Below are 18899 nucleotides of genomic sequence, written 5' to 3' on the forward strand. Positions count from 1 at the left end.
TCATGATTTTAAGATTATAACTAAACAGGTTTCATTTTGGTTTCATGTTTGTCAATTTCTCTTAAAAGAAAAACAAAGCCGTTACGTCTTTGCGGCTTTTTAAACAACAGCATAAAACAAAAAATAATCATTGATTTGCCCTTTAATACAAAGCTCATAACAGCAGAAATATAATTCTTAAATTTCTAATGCTGGTGATCGAAAAGAAATTCCTTTCTCTTCCATTTTGTAAAAACAGTTTGACTTTTATCAGGATATATGAAAACCTTTTTTGATTGTTAGGAGCAAGAGCTCAATGCCTCCAAGAAAGTGAGTCGCAAGCGCCCAAATGATTTCCAATGGTACAACTGGAAAGACGATGATGACAAGGGCGGACAGTTCGGTGGCGGAGGAAACTCGTTTGGGGACCTTGATACCAGTGGTAGCAGATTTGTCTTCTAGTTAACTTTGTACCTGTTGTTGGCATGCTGTCAGGCAATTTTTCATTATATACATTGTAGTGATATAGGCAACAACTTGAAACAGGGATATCAGAGATACAAAGAGCACATATAGGATGATTCGTAGAAGGATTCAGGGAGTATAGGAATGTGATCAAGACAACTGCAGAGACTTCATAACTTAAAAGTCAATCTCCTATGTGTCTGTCTGTATTTCTTCCTAAGTGGAGTCGGGCATAAACGGTGTCTGAGCGAAGATATCTAAGTTATAGGGCAAAACTTTTATTGTTATGTGATGTATTTCAGTGTAAAATGGTAGTACCGGTATAATATTTGTACAGAAATGTGATATGTGTTGGTGTTTACCCATGCCTGCATAAAAATTGTGTTTGACATAGTGAACATTTTCTTGGTATCAAACTTCAAAAGTGCAGTCCAAAAGTACTCTTTTACTTTGTAAAAGTGTAAATAAACTAAAATCATAAATCATTGGAGAGTTGTAATTGGAAATCATTTGTGGAAGTACTTAAAAGTATTTATCGACAGAGCTGTCATGTTGGATTTGCAGTGTACTGATATGGCAGTAAAGGATCGATTTCAAGACAGGGTGTGAAATAAGCATACTGAAGAGCGTTCCTTTCCTGTTACATGTATTTAAATATATAATATGGAATTGTGTACAAATGGATCTAATGCGATATGTAGCCTTCACATTCAGGTTGTCTGGTCAGGAGCTGCCATGTTCGCTGTAAATCAAGCAAGGTTACGTGGTCTCATTAGCAGACAGGGTAGCTCTTGACCAGTCTCCGCAAATTCACAGCTTGGTCTGGATCAACACTGGCTGTACATTGCATAAGACCCATTTTTGCATGATGTGACTCATATGTTCACTAGATTACAAGGATATCATGTTGTTCATTTGATAATCAATAATATGTACATTGAAGAAAACTAAATTGTAGAGTACTTTACAAGCAGTGTAAATCTATGCATATAACATGTGTGTCAGGAATACATATAGAATGGCTGCAGAGAGATAAAATTAAATATATTATTACCTTGAGGAGCATCCTAGCAGTGATGATTTTGGTGCATGTGACTGCTTGGTGCAAATTAAACACAGTTTATGGTGCATTTTAATTTGTTATGCCCCCCTTCGAAGAAGAGGGGGTATATTGCTTTGCTCATGTCGGTCTGTCTGTCTGTTGGTCGGTCGGTCGGTCTGTCGGTCCGTCCACCAGGTGGTTGTCAGACGATAACTCAAGAACGCTTGGGCCTAGGATCATGAAACTTCATAGGTACATTGATCATGACTCGCAGATGACCCCTATTGATTTTGAGGTCACTAGGTCAAAGGTCAAGGTCACGGTGACCTGAAATAGTAAAATGGTTTTTGAATGATAACTCAAGAACACATATGCCTAGGATCATGAAACTTCATGGGTAGATTGACCATGACTTGCAGATGACCCCTATTGATTTTGAGGTCACTAGGTCAAAGGTCAAGGTCACGGTGACCCGAAATAGTAAAATGGTTTCCGGATGATAACTCAAGAACGCATACGCCTAGGATCATGAAACTTCATGGGTAGATTGATCATGACTCGCAGATGACCCCTATTGATTTTGAGGTCACTAGGTCAAAGGTCAAGGTCACTGTGACCCGATATAGTAAAATGGTTTTCGGATGATAACTCAAGAACGCATACGCCTAGGATCATGAAACTTCATAGGTAGATTGATCATGACTTGCAGATGACCCCTATTGATTTTGAGGTCACAAGGTCAAAGGTCAAGGTCACGGTGACCCGAAATAGTAAAATGATTTTCGGATGATAACTCAAGAACGCTTTTGCCTAGGATCATGACACTTCATAGGTACATTGATCGTGACCCGCAGATGACCCCTATTGATTTTCAGGTCACTAGGTCAAAGGTCAAGGTCACAGTGACAAAAATCGTATTCACACAATAGCTGCCACTACAACGGACAGCCCATATGGGGGGCATGCATGTTTTACAAACAGCCCTTGTTTTATACGTGTTTGAAGCTACATGCCAGATGAAAAACTTGGCCGAAGGCACATGAGTAAACTGCCGTCCCTGATCAGCTCTTGCTATTGTCACCAACTTTTTTAGAATAGCTCTTTTTATTGGTATTTGTGTTTCAAAGAAGAATATTCTGAATATATATAAAATATTATAAATATTTGTTGACATAACATGCAGAATTGTCTGAGACATTACATTATTCATGTGGATTAAGTAATGTTGCACCTCCACAAACGTTATTGACATGCATTTGAGCTAAAAAAAAAAATTTTTAAATTAGTTTTTTTCCCTATTTGCACTCACATGTTGACAACTACATAATTCATAATGTAATTACCATAATTGTGTTGTTTATGCATGTAGACAGAGATTTTATATTCAGTGATCTGATGTGTTTGCCTGAATTGTAGCCATTTTGAAGTTGAATACACAAACAGATAAGTGGGAATATACGTATTGGTTTATTTGATGAACAAGTTTGGAGACTGAAGGTGTGCTACATTTAGATTGTTTCAAACATATGCTTGTAAATTAATTAGCTGTGCTCTGTGAAAAGGGGGTTTAATGCATGTGCGTAAAGAGTCATCCCAGATTAGCCTGTGCAGTCAGCAAAGGCTAATCAGGACACACTTTCCGCGTTATCTGGAATTTTGCTAAAAAAATACTTTCTGTACACGAAAAATACCAGAAAAGCAGAGAGTCGTCCCTGATAAGCCTGTGCAGACTGCACAGGCTAATATGGGACAACACTTTATGCACATGCATTAAACCCCCTTTTCACAGAGCATGGCCCAACTGATTTGTGTTCTCCATGTATCCATGAATATAGTCATCATTTTCTTATTTGTGCAAAATATCCCATTTTTTCTGTACAAAGAATTCCATGTATATTGTAATAACACTATAAATATTTGTTCTTGTTCAAATTTTGTCTCGTGTATAAGCCTGACTGTGATCATAAATTTGATGAATTTATTTCTATTTTTAGCATATTCTTTTTCAGGTAACATATTTCTATTATTATTATTATATTATTTGTAAGGTGACATATAATTTATGCAATGGAAATGTTACTTAGCCAAATGTAAAACCAGACATATGCAATGTTTTCCGGAAATGTAAGACTCCAAACTTTTTATATCCCCCACTATAGTAGTGGGGGACATATTGTTTTTGCCCTGTCTGTTGGTCTGTTGGTCTGTCTGTTGGTCTGTCTGTTGGTCTGTCTGTTTGCGCCAACTTTAACATTTTGCAATAACTTTTGCTATATTGAAGATAGCAACTTCATATTTGGCATGCATGTGTATCTCATGAAGCTGCACATTGTGAGTGGTGAAAGGTCAAGGTCATCCTTCAAGGTCAGAGGTCAAATATATGTGGCCAAAATCGCTCATTTTATGAATACTTTTGCAATATTGAAGATAGCAACTTGATATTTGGCGTGCATGTGTATCTCATGGAGCTGCACATTTTGAGTGGTGAAAGGTCAAGGTCAATGTCATCCTTCAAGGTCAGAGGTCAAATATATGTGGCCCAAATCGCTTATTTTATAAATACTTTTGCAATATTGAAGATAGCAACTTGATATTTGGCATGCATGTGCATCTCATGGAGCTGCACATTTTGAGTGGTGAAAGGTCAAGGTCAAGGTCATCCTTCAAGGTCAGAGGTCAAATATATGTGGCCCAAATCGCTTATTTTATGAATACTTTTGCAATATTGAAGATAGCAACTTGATATTTGGCATGCATGTGTATCTCATGGAGCTGCACATTTTGAGTGGTGAAAGGTCAAGGTCTAGGTCATCCTTCACAAGGTCAAGGTCATCCTACAAGGTCAAACATTATATAGGGGGACATTGTGTTTCACAAACACATCTTGTTTTTATTGTATAAAATATTTGTAACTTGGAATGAAACAAGTTACATTTCAGTATGATTGTTTCCGATTATGTTTTGCATAAAATCATTAGTAAATAGTCATCACAAAGATCATTAAGCTGCTCAAAAGTATTGCTCTCTTATTGAGCAATCAATGTGTACATCCAAGCATAATAATACCCTGTCATATGAACATTGCTACTTCTGTGTGCTGCCATTCAATCAACAATTATGGAATGTTCCTCACTAGTCTCTGTTTTACAGGTTTATTGCCTAAAATTTAAGTTTAAACTACATTAATACAGTATAATTGATTATCCGTTCAAACATCATAACATACTTATGAACATTATTGAATTTCAAGCAAACAAATTTTCAAAGGTCACAATTACAAAGGATCTTATAGTTAATACAAATGTTTTGTGTTTGCTGCAAACTAAATTTCGGGAGTAAAAAAATATTCTAAGCTTATCTTCCTTCTGCCTGGTTTTAATACAAGGAAATTGTGCATGAAGAATCATTACCAAGATGGTAAGAAACCGAATGATACAAAATTGAGAACACACCCAGTAATCAGAGATGTGATGTGCAAAAATGGGTCTTATGTCATATGCCCCATATGCCAAGACCAGTGTAGCTCCAGCCAAGCATGCGTTATCGCGTAGTAATGTCAGGTTTTCTGTGCACTATAAACACAAGGTTTCCTTGTCCCATAAGGGGAAATAGTTGCTTCAGACATAATTGCAGGGTTGTGCAGGCTGGTCTGGAGCTACGCTGGCCACATATGGCACCTGCAGGGTTGTTCAGGCTGTTGAGCTACACTGGCCGCTTATGTGCCACCTTCAGGGTTGTGCAGGCTGCTCTGGAACTACACTGGCCGCATATGGCACCCATTTATGCATTATGGGTTGTGTAAGATAATTATCTCCTCCTGAACTGAAGTGCTTTCTAGCTTCTTAAACTTTCTTGAGAAAGAGTCACTGTTTCATGTTAATTTTCAACATATTGGATTATGATATACAAATTGTGTGACTGCTGAAAAGCATTCAATGATGAATAAGGGTATACTTAATGTTTTTTGTAAATGCCAAACAAAATGAGATATTTGCTTTAACTATTTTATGGTCAGAAAATTATTCTTGAAGATATATTCGATTATGTGATATTGTACCAAATCAGATAACTATTTATTTGATATTTTATCCTCAAAATTGTATTGATAATGAACAAACTTGTTTGTATTTTGATGAAAACTCCAATAAGAGAGGTAACTAAGTGCAATAGAGTGTTTTAATAACTTTTGTTTGAAACAAATATTGATACACAGCATTTGTCTCTTTATTTAATGTATGTGATTATTATAATTAAAATATTTGATTAAGGTTTGAAATATGAAAATGTCAAATGTACTGAAAGGGTTGTTCAATATGCTAAGTATTGGTAGAATAACGTGATGTGTTAGAAATTAGTTATGTGGATAAAAGCTATTTGGCATGTAACCTTTATGATTTAGTTCTTGGTGTATTTGAAAAGTTTCAGATTGAAATAAGTTATCTAATAATCTAATTTTAGCCAATGCCAGTAAACTGTTGTTCTGAGCGGATTCTCTCATATTTTTGTACCATTTTCAAAAGTAAGTAATTATGAATTTACCCTTTACTTATTGTCACAAAGATCTTCCAGTGGGAAGATTTATTGAAACAATAACATTCTTGATAAGCTTTTAAATAATAATTAAGAATGGTAAACAGCAAAACAATCCTTTTCAAGCAACTTTTAAGACTCTCATGTACATTGTTTCACTTCTTGTTGTAACATAACATACATCAGCTACTTTCATATTATGATGGCATAATAATCAGATCTTTAACCAGTGTTATGTTTATTCCATTAAATAGTTTGTTTCAAACAGGAGCAAAATAAAGCTTGAGAAAAATTGTCAGTCAGTTTGTTTTGTATCTATGAGCCTTAAATATATGAAGCTCCAGTTTGTTGCCCGTTTATAAATTGTCATGCATTTTAACTTTTAAGCTCATCTGAGCATGCCCACAGTGAGCTTTTGTGATCGCCTTTTGGCTGTCCTGCGTGGTTAATATTTGCCTTGTTAACACTAATGGCAACATTTATTGTCCGATCTTCATGAAACTTGGTCATATGAGTTGTCCCAATCTACTAACATTTTATGTCACACAACTGTTGCATGTAACAACATTTGGCATGAAATTCAAACAATTATTATGCCCCCCTTCTAAGAAGAGGGGGTATATTGCTTTGCTCATGTCGGTCGGTCGGTCCACCAGGTGGTTGTCAGACGATAACTCAAGAACGCTTGGGCCTAGGATCATGAAACTTCATAGGTACATTGATCATGACTTGCAGATGACCCCTATTGATTTTGAGGTCACTAGGTCAAAGGTCAAGGTCACGGTGACCCGAAATAGTAAAATGGTTTCCGGATGATAACTCAAGAACGCATACGCCTAGGATCATGAAACTTCATGGGTAGATTGATCATGACTCGCAGATGACCCCTATTGATTTTGAGGTCACTAGGTCAAAGGTCAAGGTCACGGTGAACCGAAATAGTAAAATGGTTTCCGGATAATAACTCAAGAACGCATACGCCTAGGATCATGAAACTTCATGGGTAGATTGACCATGACTCGCAGATGACCCCTATCGATTTTGAGGTCACTAGGTCAAAGGTCAAGGTGACCCGAAATAGTAAAATGATTTTCGGATGATAATTCAAGAACGCATATGCCTAGGATCATGAAACTTTATAGGTAGATTGATCATGACTCGCTGATGACCCCTATTGATTTTCAGGTCACTAGGTCAAAGGTCAAGGTCACGGTGACCCGAAATAATAAAATGATTTTCGGATGATAACTCAAGAACGCATATGCCTAGGATCATGAAACTTCATAGGTAGATTGATCATGACTCGCAGATGACCCCTATTGATTTTGAGGTCACAAGGTCAAAGGTCAAGGTGACCCGAAATAGTAAAATGATTTTCAGATGATAACTGAAGAACGCTTTTGCTTAGGATCATGACACTTCATAGGTACATTGATCGTGACTTGCAGATGACCCCTATTGATTTTCAGGTCACTAGGTCAAAGGTCAAGGTCACAGTGACAAAAGTCGTATTCACACAATGGCTGCCAGTACAACAGACAGCCCATATGGGGGGCATGCATGTTTTACAAACAGCCCTTGTTTAGTTTTATCTAGACATTAAACATACTTTATATACATAATAAATTATTATATGTCATACATGTACAGTTTTTCATGTCCACACATCTACTAGCATTTTTCACGCATAATTCTTATCAACATGAATCAATATTTTAACTACGTGAACTTTCAATAAATATTAATTTTTTAACTGTTTTGGCATTTGCTTAAATGTACTAGCACAACTGGATGACTTTACTTACACATAGATGAATATGGAAATGGTTGCTTTGAGTCATGTGATAGATTTATGATGTACACATACTAAGTACATTACAAGACCCGATGACAATCATGTTCGTCATTATTGTCCCCTACCGGTTTCACTGGAGGGGACTTATGGTTTTTGCTGTGTGCGTCCGTCGGTCCGTCTGTCTGTTGGTCTGTCACACTTTTCATTGTGTTCCTACGTCAAAAATTCTGGTTGCTATGGCAACAAATATATTAAAAATTCTGAAAAAGGTGCAATTTCTGACAATGGTGGAGCCGGTAGGGGACTTATATTGCTTGGCAATAGTCTTGTTTAATTTGTAAATACATTTTAGGATTATTCATGCTAATATTTCATTGTTGTTTTCATCAGTATTTGAACAATCTTCATCATCATCATCAATAGCATCAATCTCCAACTCAACTTCATCAGTGTCATCTGGCTCATCAACGCTCTCCGAAATCACAAGTCCAATGTCTGTAGGTAATTGTGGTCCAGAAAATCACTTCAACTTAAAGTATCCATCATCTTCCAACCATCCATTTTTGTTGGATCCTATTCCATAGTGACTGCCTTGTGAGCATGTCGCCAAATATACGACATCAAATTTTTCCGTAGTATCTTTTGGTGTAGAACAGGTTTTGAAGAGGGTAGAAGAGTGGCATCTGCACCTTTAATTTTACCAAGTGGCTGTGCTTCACCAGTTGGTGCAAACTTTGTTCAGAAGATGGAGTATCTGACACTTTCAACATCACATAATCCTGGCTTCCCATACATCGCACAAACATATGACTCAATAGCACTCTCTGTTTCTGGTGTAACATCCTGACTTTCTCCAAGGGCGGCAAATGCTTTCTGGAATAATGTAGAATTCTGGACAAGTGAGAATGGCATAACCTTTCCCTTGCGGACAAATGTTGCAGTGTAATCGCAGCCTGTAAAAGCATGCACTGCAGGTAAGGCAAGACAAATACTGTGCCCAAGGACGGATCCAAGCTTGTTGACTTCTATATATCTCCTGTTGTTACTGCTACTGAGTCCAACATCCATCCATACATTCAATGAATACTTTCCTACATAGTACAAAATGATAACCAAAACATCTGTGTCATCACAGCGTATGACTACATTTTGTGAGACTTCGGTATGTTGCCCAATGTGATGAAGTTACCAGATAATACGTTTGTCTGCTTCGTCGTGTTTAAATGCCAAATCGCCTATTTCAATGCGACTAACTGTTTTCTGCTCTGACATGAACCTGTAACATTTGTCTTCAAGCCCAAAATAGAGACAACGGTCCTTCAAAAATGGCACATATTCATTTCTCGCCCACTCTTCTGACAGGAAAACCAATGAGGTCTTGAATGACTCTGATCGCAATGCTTTCTGAAATTCCTTTGGTCTTCTCTGATCTCGACAAGACACAATGAATCCACCAAAAACTGCGCTATGCGATGTCCTTTTAATGTCTTTAATGGATGGATGTCTGTACGTATCACACACAAAGTCCACACGGGAAGATAAGCTGGAAAATCGAGAAATTATCACCTTTTATTATCTCGGCAAATGTACTCGGCAAATCAGTCATTGTCTGAATCAAGAACATGCCGTCAATGATCGTTGCGTCAATTCTTTGGGGTGGTTCACTTGTTATTCTGTCTTCTAGAATCTAATTTAATTTTTTATTTATCTGTTTTCATTACCTTCCCATCAACATGTGCTATGGAAAGTGGCACTGGCGTTAGTGGAAACAGAAGATTTTCTTCAGCTCTATTTCAATTGTTGTGGCCAAGAATAGCAATCGACCAAACAGATCTCTTGAACAAGTCAGTTGCCTAATGGTGTGATCCTGGTGTAATGGTTGTAACAGCCATTTTAATAGCACAATCTGCGAAATTCTTAACCTTCCTTCTTTGAATAGGCTTTTCAAATCGTGAGGAGTCGAGAAAGCATCCACTAGCAAATTGTTCCATCCAGGAAATTCCCTGTTTCTCCATCGTCAATAAATCATCTGCAATATCTTTGGAAACAATCTTGCCAGTGGAGATGCAAATAAGGTCATCATTTCTGGAATCACTGCTAAATGGGTTCATTCTGGTCTCGATTCCAGACACCAGCTTTTGCAAGTCATTATTGTCGCGTTCAATACGTGACTGTTTCTGCTCTTGTACAGGACTATCGTAAGATATAATTCCTGATTTTTTTAGAAGAATATTAACAAAAGTCCTTTAAGATGTCTGTGTAAGCATCCAACGTCGACAAGCACCTTCTTTAGTACTCAATTATGGCAAGCGAAATGCACATTAATTCCTTAAACCACGGTTTAACTGTTAACTATATAGTTAAGAGACTTTGAACCCGGGTTCAAAGTGCCGTTTGCACATTAAATAATGAGCAATTTGTATTATAATCCTTGTATGATTTTGATAACAGTGTGTTCTAGGCAACCCAAAGTCTTTCATGGAATTCCCACATCTCGAGTTCAAACAGACAACAGAGAGAAAAAGGTAAACTAGTGACCTCAAAATCAATAGGGGTCATCTGCAAGTCATGATCAATCTACCCATGAAGTTTCATGATCATAGGCGTATGCATTCTTGAGTTATCATCCGGAAACCATTTTACTATTTCGGGTCACCGTGACCTTGACTTTTGACCTAGTGACCTCAAAATCAATAGGGGTCATCTGCGAGTCATGATCAATCTACCTATGAAGTTTCATGATCCTAGGCATATGCGTTCTTGAGTTATCATCCGGAAACCACCTGGTGGACGGACCGACCGACCGACCTACCGACCGACCAACCGACATGAGCAAAGCAATATACCCCCTCTTCTTCGAAGGGGGGCATAAAAATAAACAATTATGGATACCACATCTGGCATTTGAACTTCATTTTGTGCATTCGGTGGGATCAATTATTCATACAATGCGTAAAACTCAAAAAGAACCTTACACAATGCACATTAAGGCAAAATAAAGAAAATGAGCATGGTACCCAACCCCAAAATCAAAGATATGCAGCAAATCCAAGATGGTTGTCATTTACAATTGGTTTGTTTTGCCAGTAAATAGTGCACAGGAAAATGTTAATATAAAACATCTTGAACTGATTTTAATACCGGTACTCGGAACTTAAATTTGGCACTCTCACACATTTGTAAAATGCGAGTTAAACATACATTTGCTAGTATTTTTTTCTGCTTGCAAAAATGTATGAGTAAATTTGTGTCATTATAACTTTAACAATCTGGGCTACCGGTATACACTTTAATGTCATTAAAAAATTACCTCACATGTTTTTTAAAGAAATTAATAACAATGGGGGTAGGTAATATCCAAGTAAACCTAGTGTGAGTGTAATGTATTTAACAATACGTACTGGATGAAGTCATAACTGAACCATTACAAAAAACTATTTGATTAAAAGTATATAGTTACGATCTCATTTTTCAACATTTCAACAATCTTAAATCAACATATACATATGACTGAGGAGTGCAAAATAAATCAATTAAACAATCTTAACTTCAGTGAAATTTCTAACAAGCTAGTTCCATGCTAATACTAGCATATTAAAGGGGCCGTCTAACAGATAAAGCGTCGTGCGTCGTGGGAAACTACGAGAATTGCTTATATAGCTAAAAAAAATACACAGCTTTAAACATGACCGTGGATGGTCGAGTGGTCTAGGCGGGAGACTTTTTACTCCAGGGGTCAGTGATTCGAGCCCTATTGAGGATTACTTTTTTCCTTTTTTTATTGTTTTCGCTGTTTTTTTCACTGGACATTTTTAGTTCAAATGTTTAAAATTATCAATATAAAGCATTTAAAGCATTTAATGAAAATCTTCAATACATGCCAAAATCTGTTGGACGGCCCCTTTAATGGTAAATGTTTTGTCCTAGATCTAAAATTGTGTATTTTTGAACAAAGTTGCACAAAAACTTTTCTGGATTTTTCAACACAATGCGTGTATTGTTTACATGAAGAATTTTTTTTCAAAGCAGAAAGTTATTTGCAATTGAACACAACTTTTTCATTTATTTGTTTGTATAACTTCTTCTGATTTTTTTTAGTTTTTGATTCATAAATCTTTTATCAGTTTTGAAAAAAGTAATAGTATGGTATTTAATTTGTTTTCTACACAAAATTATTTGCAATTTACATTTTGCTTCAAGTTGAAAACTTGCTGATCAATATAATATTAAACATAAAACAAAACAGTTTTATCATTCTTAATTGATGTTTTTTCATGCCTTTTCACTGTTGTAAAAGTATTGAGTACTCTTACATTTAATTACAGTGTATAACATATGTATAAAAACATATTGTAACAATAAAGGCCTTATGATTAGCTACCTGTTCTTTATGTAAACCTTGTAAATGTCTCATGCTCTTTACATGTGTGCAAAGTTATTTTGAAATCCTGTAAGGCTTGGTTAAGTTATAGTCTGAACAAATGTTGGAACCGCAAAACTTAGAACACACAAATGTCAACCATTTTTTTTTTTTTTACCTCTGTCCGTAGTTGATGGATACAATTTGGGTCTTACTTTTTTGTTATTGCCTGAAAACACATGCGGACAACATTTTGTGCTTTTCCAATTTTTTGCAGTACTTGATCAAATTATGGTACAATTTGATTCCGCTGTTTAAGTCCGTTTGATATAATTTTGCCAAGAAGTGAAGTATACTTTAGTTTGGAATTTAAAAGAAGTTTTTTAAACATGGAAAGTGTGTTATGTGTTTTGGTTTAATCATGTTGCAATTTGCGTACAATACCCTATAGGTAAAAAAAGTTTGAAATACCTATATTGTTTAGGCTATAATTATTTTTTTCTATGTGTTCATGTTTTTAAAGTGGGAAAAGTAGCTATTTAATTTAAAAAGCTTATTTGATGTACTAAAATGCAACCATTTTTCAAAATTATATAATCTGTTGATTGTTAAAAATGACAGTAGTTGTAAGGCTGTTAACATTTTTTGCTGAGAAACATAATGAAACTGTTAGACAAAATAATTTGCCTGCGTTATGCAAAATAGGTCTTATACCATATGCAGGCTGCATAACTCCAGACCAGCCTGAGCATCCTGACGAGACTGCATGATTAAGCCAGCTTGGCTGGAGCCGCTCTGTCTGCTTATGGCATAAGACCCATTTTTGCATGACACAGTTTATATGTTATAGGAGAATGAAATTATACCTAAAGATGTTAATGATGAAGTTTCCAAACTGCTTCAAGATGTCTCGGCTACAGTGGTAAACCTTGTGGAAATAAGTTCAAAATTAGATGTAAATACTGTAAAGGAAGTGCAAATTATGAATGAGACGAGCAATGGATTAGAAGTACCTATACAGTCTGAGGACATTGATGATAGTTGGAAACAAATTGAGGAGACATTGGAAACTGGCAGTGTCACAAAATGCTTGTCAAATGATAATCAAGATGTTCAAGTATCAAGTTCTAAAGATTTGTGTGATTATAATTCACCTATGAGCATTGAAAACTTCCATGAAATATGTCTTAATTTGAGAATGAAAAAGAAAGAAGAAAGAGTAGAAGACGCCACCTGTCAACTAAATCCTTATCTAAGAATTGATCTACCAATCAGCTATCGAGTAATCGGGCGCGCAAGTTAGCAACGAACTGTCCGCCATTTTCCTAGACAAGCTATGTCTAGGTTCACTTTTATTTCAACGAGTTTCTTTTGTTTTCCTCTTTAAAAACGTAGATTAAAATGGTACAACGGTGTCAATGAGGATTATGTAACTCGGACAATCGATATCCTGACAGATTAGTTGGTGGCATTGAATTTATATCGTTTCCAAAGCCGAAGAGATCTTGAGAAGTGTAAGAGTTGGATAAATGAAGCCGAATTCATGCTGTTTTATTACTCTGATAGTAATGCACTTTATTGTCATTATATATGTTATTTGAATGTGACACGTGATATCTTATCTTAATAACGGTATCTACACATGTGCAGACATGTGGTGTCACCAATGAACGCTTTAAATCCAAACTTGGAGATCGTATGCCTAGTTCTCATTTTTTCCAACGAGTTTCGTTTATTTTGTTCGAAAAAAAACGGAAATGAAATGTGGCAAAACGGTGTTAATAGGGATTATGTAACTCTTACATTCGGTATCCAGAAAGATTTCCAACGCGGAAATGCGGTCTTGACAAGAGCGAATGGAAGCTTCAATGTGTAGAATTACCGAGATCCCCCTTATAAAACATTAATTTATTTAAAAAAAACTGGAAATGTCATATAAGCAATAACTTAGCATTATTAAGTATGAATTATATCATGTGTGCACGTAAAATAATCGAGAATATTGGTACCCACTTTGCGTAACTTAACGAAATCCCCGTAATAAATCGAGTTTTTGTGTGTGTCAGAAACATATGAAAACCATATTATGTTACTATTTTAATAAAAACGTATCGATAAATGCCATTGTATAAGAGTTATTATTACTGATATAACCAATAAATGCGGTAACTTTGGGGAAGTCGGTACCTGCTCGTGCGTCTGATACTGGTAGCTTTATTAAGTATCCTGACTGAATTTTCCTTAATACAACGCTTATTTATATCAGACAATCACCAAACTGATTGTGTTGTTTTGCACTTTCAATAATAGTGATTGATAAATGTCCAATAAGCAATGTTTAATATTATTAATATCACTTTCATACGTAATAACACGTACGTGGGATTTAGGTACCCATTCGGCGTCAGAAAGCGCGTGAAACTTCACCGAAATCCCAGTTATAAAGCGATATTTCGTGTCAAATACACGAGGGAAAATGTTTCGTTAATATTTTCGTAAATAACATGGGTGAATACCGGTGTAGGAGTGTAAATTTATTGCTAATACCACCATTACATGTAGTAACAGGTTCGATTTCGGTAAGCGCGCAAGCGTTTGAGAGCGCGTTTAATGTACCGATAAACCGTTATAAATAGCTGATGTTCTCTATAAACGTATATTCTTGCATTTGCATAATAACTAAATGACACAAACCCCTTTTACAAGTGTTATATGGTGTGAAACAGTAGACATACATGAAGCACTGTTTATTTGAAGCTAGAATTTGTTTATGTTGCGTTAACTTTACAATTTGGAAATGTGTTTTGGATTACAAATTTCAATATGCTAATTTGAGAATTTCGAATCATTTGTGTTGTATGTAATGAATTCAACTTATTTTTTTTTAAATGCTTTATGAGTCGAATAATTGATTTGACCATATTATGCATCCACTGCACAATTTCCACAAGGATTGTACCCGGTTGCTATCATCAGTATTCTAAGTTACTTGCTGTAATTTCATCAGTAAAGTGTAAACCTAGGGACCGATGGGTGTGTTAGGTGACAAAGACAACCAACTGTCACAAAACCACAAACTTATGGCAATTACGTAATTTGTCATCTTCATAATTTAACTGCATGCATTGCATGCCTACGAGTGCTGTTGCAAAGCGTGCACTCTCATTAGGCAAATATCAATTTTCCAAAAACAATGAGGCTCCGCTTTTAGGCAGGCTTAAGTTGGGTTAAGAGATACATGTAATTGACGGAGGATCGTAGATCGCCTCTCAAAATATTCGGCGAAGAAAAAAATTATTAGTTGCAGTTACTGAAAAAATAAACACTTTTTGGTAAAATTCAAACGACCTGCGGATTCTGATTGCGAAATTTAAGCACCTTGGCGTGGGACCATTGCAATAAATGGCCTGTGGAAAGCACTGCAAAGGTTCCAACAATTGGTTTGCTTCAAACACAGGTGAGCGCCTAACAGCCTTCATGACCCTCTTGTTAGTTTAACCCTTTTCCAATTGATAACTGTAATCCCGAGTCTATCGATTTGCCAATACATGCATGTAAACCAGACTATCGATTACTGCATACTTAGGACCTTTCCTCTAAAATCCACTATAATTATGGCTTCCATTTTTAAAAGCAATTTCAAGCTTCATTGTCCAATATTTAACTGTGTTCAAACTTTAACATAGACCATGTGGATAATAATGATGCCCAACTTCCATGGTTTAATCATGCTCTTTATAGACTAGGGCTTTCACATAGGTCATTGAGATTTCTTGTTATCACTAAATAAGAAAAATTGTCTGTGAAAGACTAAGATCGCACTATTGAGGTCAAAACAATACTTCAGGGTGTTTCTGCAGTTACCGTTGCTGCAGTTAATGCTTATTTTCCTTTAAGAATGATGTATTATAAACATGACGATCTCCTTGAAAAATAGGGAAAGTTCTTGAAAAGTACTTGATTTTTTTAGGGTGTTCTTGTGACGTAGTTTGATGCACGATAAACGTAGACAAAGTCAATTTCAGATTTCTGTACGTTTTATTTCTGCTAATTAAGCTCAACACAACGTTTTCAAATGTTTGTAAAATTCAAGATAAAAGCGAAAAACCCCAACGGGCCCCTCCCGCGACAGCAAGAAATTATGACCTCTACTATTCGGCTGTTTGCATGAGACTGACTTTTTACTAACAACAAAATACTGAAGTTGATTGTAACGCGTGCAAAATCTGATGGGCCGTGTGCAAAGTCATGTGTCTAACAACTGCATCGTAAATATGATGTATGCAAGACACATAACGAATACATACAGAATACCACTTTCTTAGCTCATTTTGTGTTTGGTTTCTTCTTAGTCTTTAAACTCACAATTTTTTACGGCAGTTTTTTATTTTTTAGATCTACTTGTAGATCAAGATCAGCGGCCTCCTGCACAATATTTCTTTAAATAGTATGAAAACTATTAGAATGTAATACTGTGATTTCATTAACTTATTAGCATGCATATCATATCTATTAACTTAATTTTGCTATATTTTATTTCCATATTGTAGCTGTTTTATACTTGTTACATTTATACACATGTTTATATAGTCGGTTCAAAAGCCTTAAGGTTCATGTAGAGGCTTCATTTTGAAAAATGTGGGACCCCTAGCATTGAACTCAAATTTGACTAAAGGAAGAGTGCCACATTGAAAATGTATACATATTTGCTTTAAAGGATGTTTTTCCTTCAAACTGCTTCCAATTCTGAACATCAACGTATCATACCACCCACAAAATCAATCAAAATACAAAGCGTTTTTAACACTAAAATATATATTATTTTCAAAAATCTGAATCATGTTTATTCCACGTATTTCGGCGGATAATTATATAACTAGTGAATAACATCGACATTGACGAGGGCAAGTTACGCTTAAATATTTAAAAAAGTTTACATATCTAGAAATATCAAAACGCGAACACATGTCATTTCATCACCATGGGGGCAGTCATTTTTAAATTAATAAAATAGAAAGAAACATGCTAAAAACTCACTCATCGCCTAATTGACATTCCAAACGGTTGACGATGACAAATGCATTGGATTGTAATCTTTCCGTTGATGTTTGCAAACTGCACGATCAGACCTCATAAACACTCAAAAGAATAACTATGTAAGAAGCATTTTACCAATGTTTACAATTGTTGTCGAATCACATGTATTATATTATTGCGCATAAAATAGTACGCTTACAGACTGACAGAAAGATCGATACGTAACTCCGTTCAATTCATCACGGTATTCTATTCTATTGATAATATATAATAATACATCGCTTTAACAATCTAAAAGTAGAAATAATTCTTTTAAACGGAGTTTTTAATAACGAAAGTGAAAACAACGGAAGTTGGATGGATATTCTTTGAGATGCACTTCGGCTCCAGAAAAACAATACACATAAACGTAAAAAGACGTGTGGGGGGACAATTTTCAGCTGGAAAATATTTGAAATAGGGTTAGTGATGATATCTCTACGTGGTCATTTCTGTTATTTAGTGCGATCTCTTGCTGATTAATGTTAATAGTTGTTTTACTAGTTGCCACACAACTATCAAAATAAGTATGTGTTTTCTCAGGTATGTGTATACACATACCCGGTTTTCTCACCACTGCACGTGGTTTCGACCGATTTGTTTTGCACGTTTTTCTACGGAGCACAGCGAGGGCCACGCTTTCAAAATGGGTACAAGAAATCGAAATATAAAATCAATCGGTTTGCCAATTTTTTTTATATTCCTTTACAATTTTATATGTCGTCTGCAATCTATTTCAATTTGAGATGGTTTAAAATTTGCAATTTGGTTGAGAGGTGAATAACAAAAAATAGAAATAGAATTGTGACTCTTATTATCCATCATACCTGGATGTTTAAAAAGTAGTTACGTTTTAGTTATTTTTAGAACTTTGTTTAGGAAATTTATCCAAAAAAGGCAGTTGAATAAAAACTCATTTGTTGTTTTATGACAATAATTTTATGTGAAATGTTGCTAACTTGACCTTGTATATGTATATAGCTTTGTATATATTCAACTTAAGGTAGTGCATATCCTTCCTAACTTTAGATTGAGATTTTGTAAATAAGTGTAAAAATGTATTGGTTTTAAACCAAAATATGAATAAAGCACACACATATTGAATGTCGAAAATGTGTTTATGTTATTCTATCCGTCTTTAGCCTTAAAATGATATATAGTTTGACCTTATTGTACCACATTGAATGAAGAAAAACCAAAGCGAAGTTTTAATGAATTTTACCCCCCCCCCCCCATGAACCTTAATGGCTTATGTTGTCTATTTATGTCTTGCCGACTCAAAATAAATCTTATCTTATCTATCTTATCTTATCTTATTGAACGATGTTTTGACAAACAAGTGAAACAAATACTCGTGTGCGGTACTTATTGACGTTTGATAACCCGAGGCAATGAAATGTTGATCTAGGTGTGACTGCCTTTCGAAGATTGTATGAAATTTGGTTTATTGCGTTGATACAAATTTCGATTTATTATATTTATATATGAATTCAATAAAATCTCAAAGAAGAACTTTACAACTGCCATATAGAGACAGCATCCCATTTCTTCCCCAGTAAGGTCCTTTTAATACTGCTAGCCTGTGAAGTTAAACATACTTATAACCTCATACAGTATAATGCTAAAGGCGGACCATAACACAGTGCCCCGGA

At 35.6% G+C, this 18899-nt stretch overlaps 1 protein-coding gene and 1 long non-coding RNA gene across 10 annotated transcripts in view; one reads left to right on the plus strand and one right to left on the minus strand.

Annotated features, from left to right (window-relative positions):
* Positions 1–18899, minus strand: part of LOC127876491 (uncharacterized) — a 180464-nt gene that overhangs the window by 145233 nt on the left and 16332 nt on the right. The gene's annotated exons all lie outside the window — the stretch shown is intronic.
* Positions 1–18899, plus strand: part of LOC127876444 (ubiquitin carboxyl-terminal hydrolase 38-like) — a 553141-nt gene that overhangs the window by 62763 nt on the left and 471479 nt on the right. For 3 of the 9 annotated variants that reach the window (XM_052421735.1, XM_052421733.1, XM_052421734.1), the window contains one exon: positions 283–6310. In XM_052421735.1, coding sequence (XP_052277695.1) covers positions 283–441 — 159 coding nt within the window. In that variant the 3' untranslated portion in view covers positions 442–6310. The other 6 variants (XR_008047864.1, XR_008047866.1, XR_008047861.1 and 3 more) reach the window with 6 other exon arrangements.

The sequence above is a fragment of the Dreissena polymorpha genome, chromosome 4 (assembly GCF_020536995.1).
Source record: "Dreissena polymorpha isolate Duluth1 chromosome 4, UMN_Dpol_1.0, whole genome shotgun sequence".
Taxonomy (NCBI): domain Eukaryota; kingdom Metazoa; phylum Mollusca; class Bivalvia; order Myida; family Dreissenidae; genus Dreissena; species Dreissena polymorpha.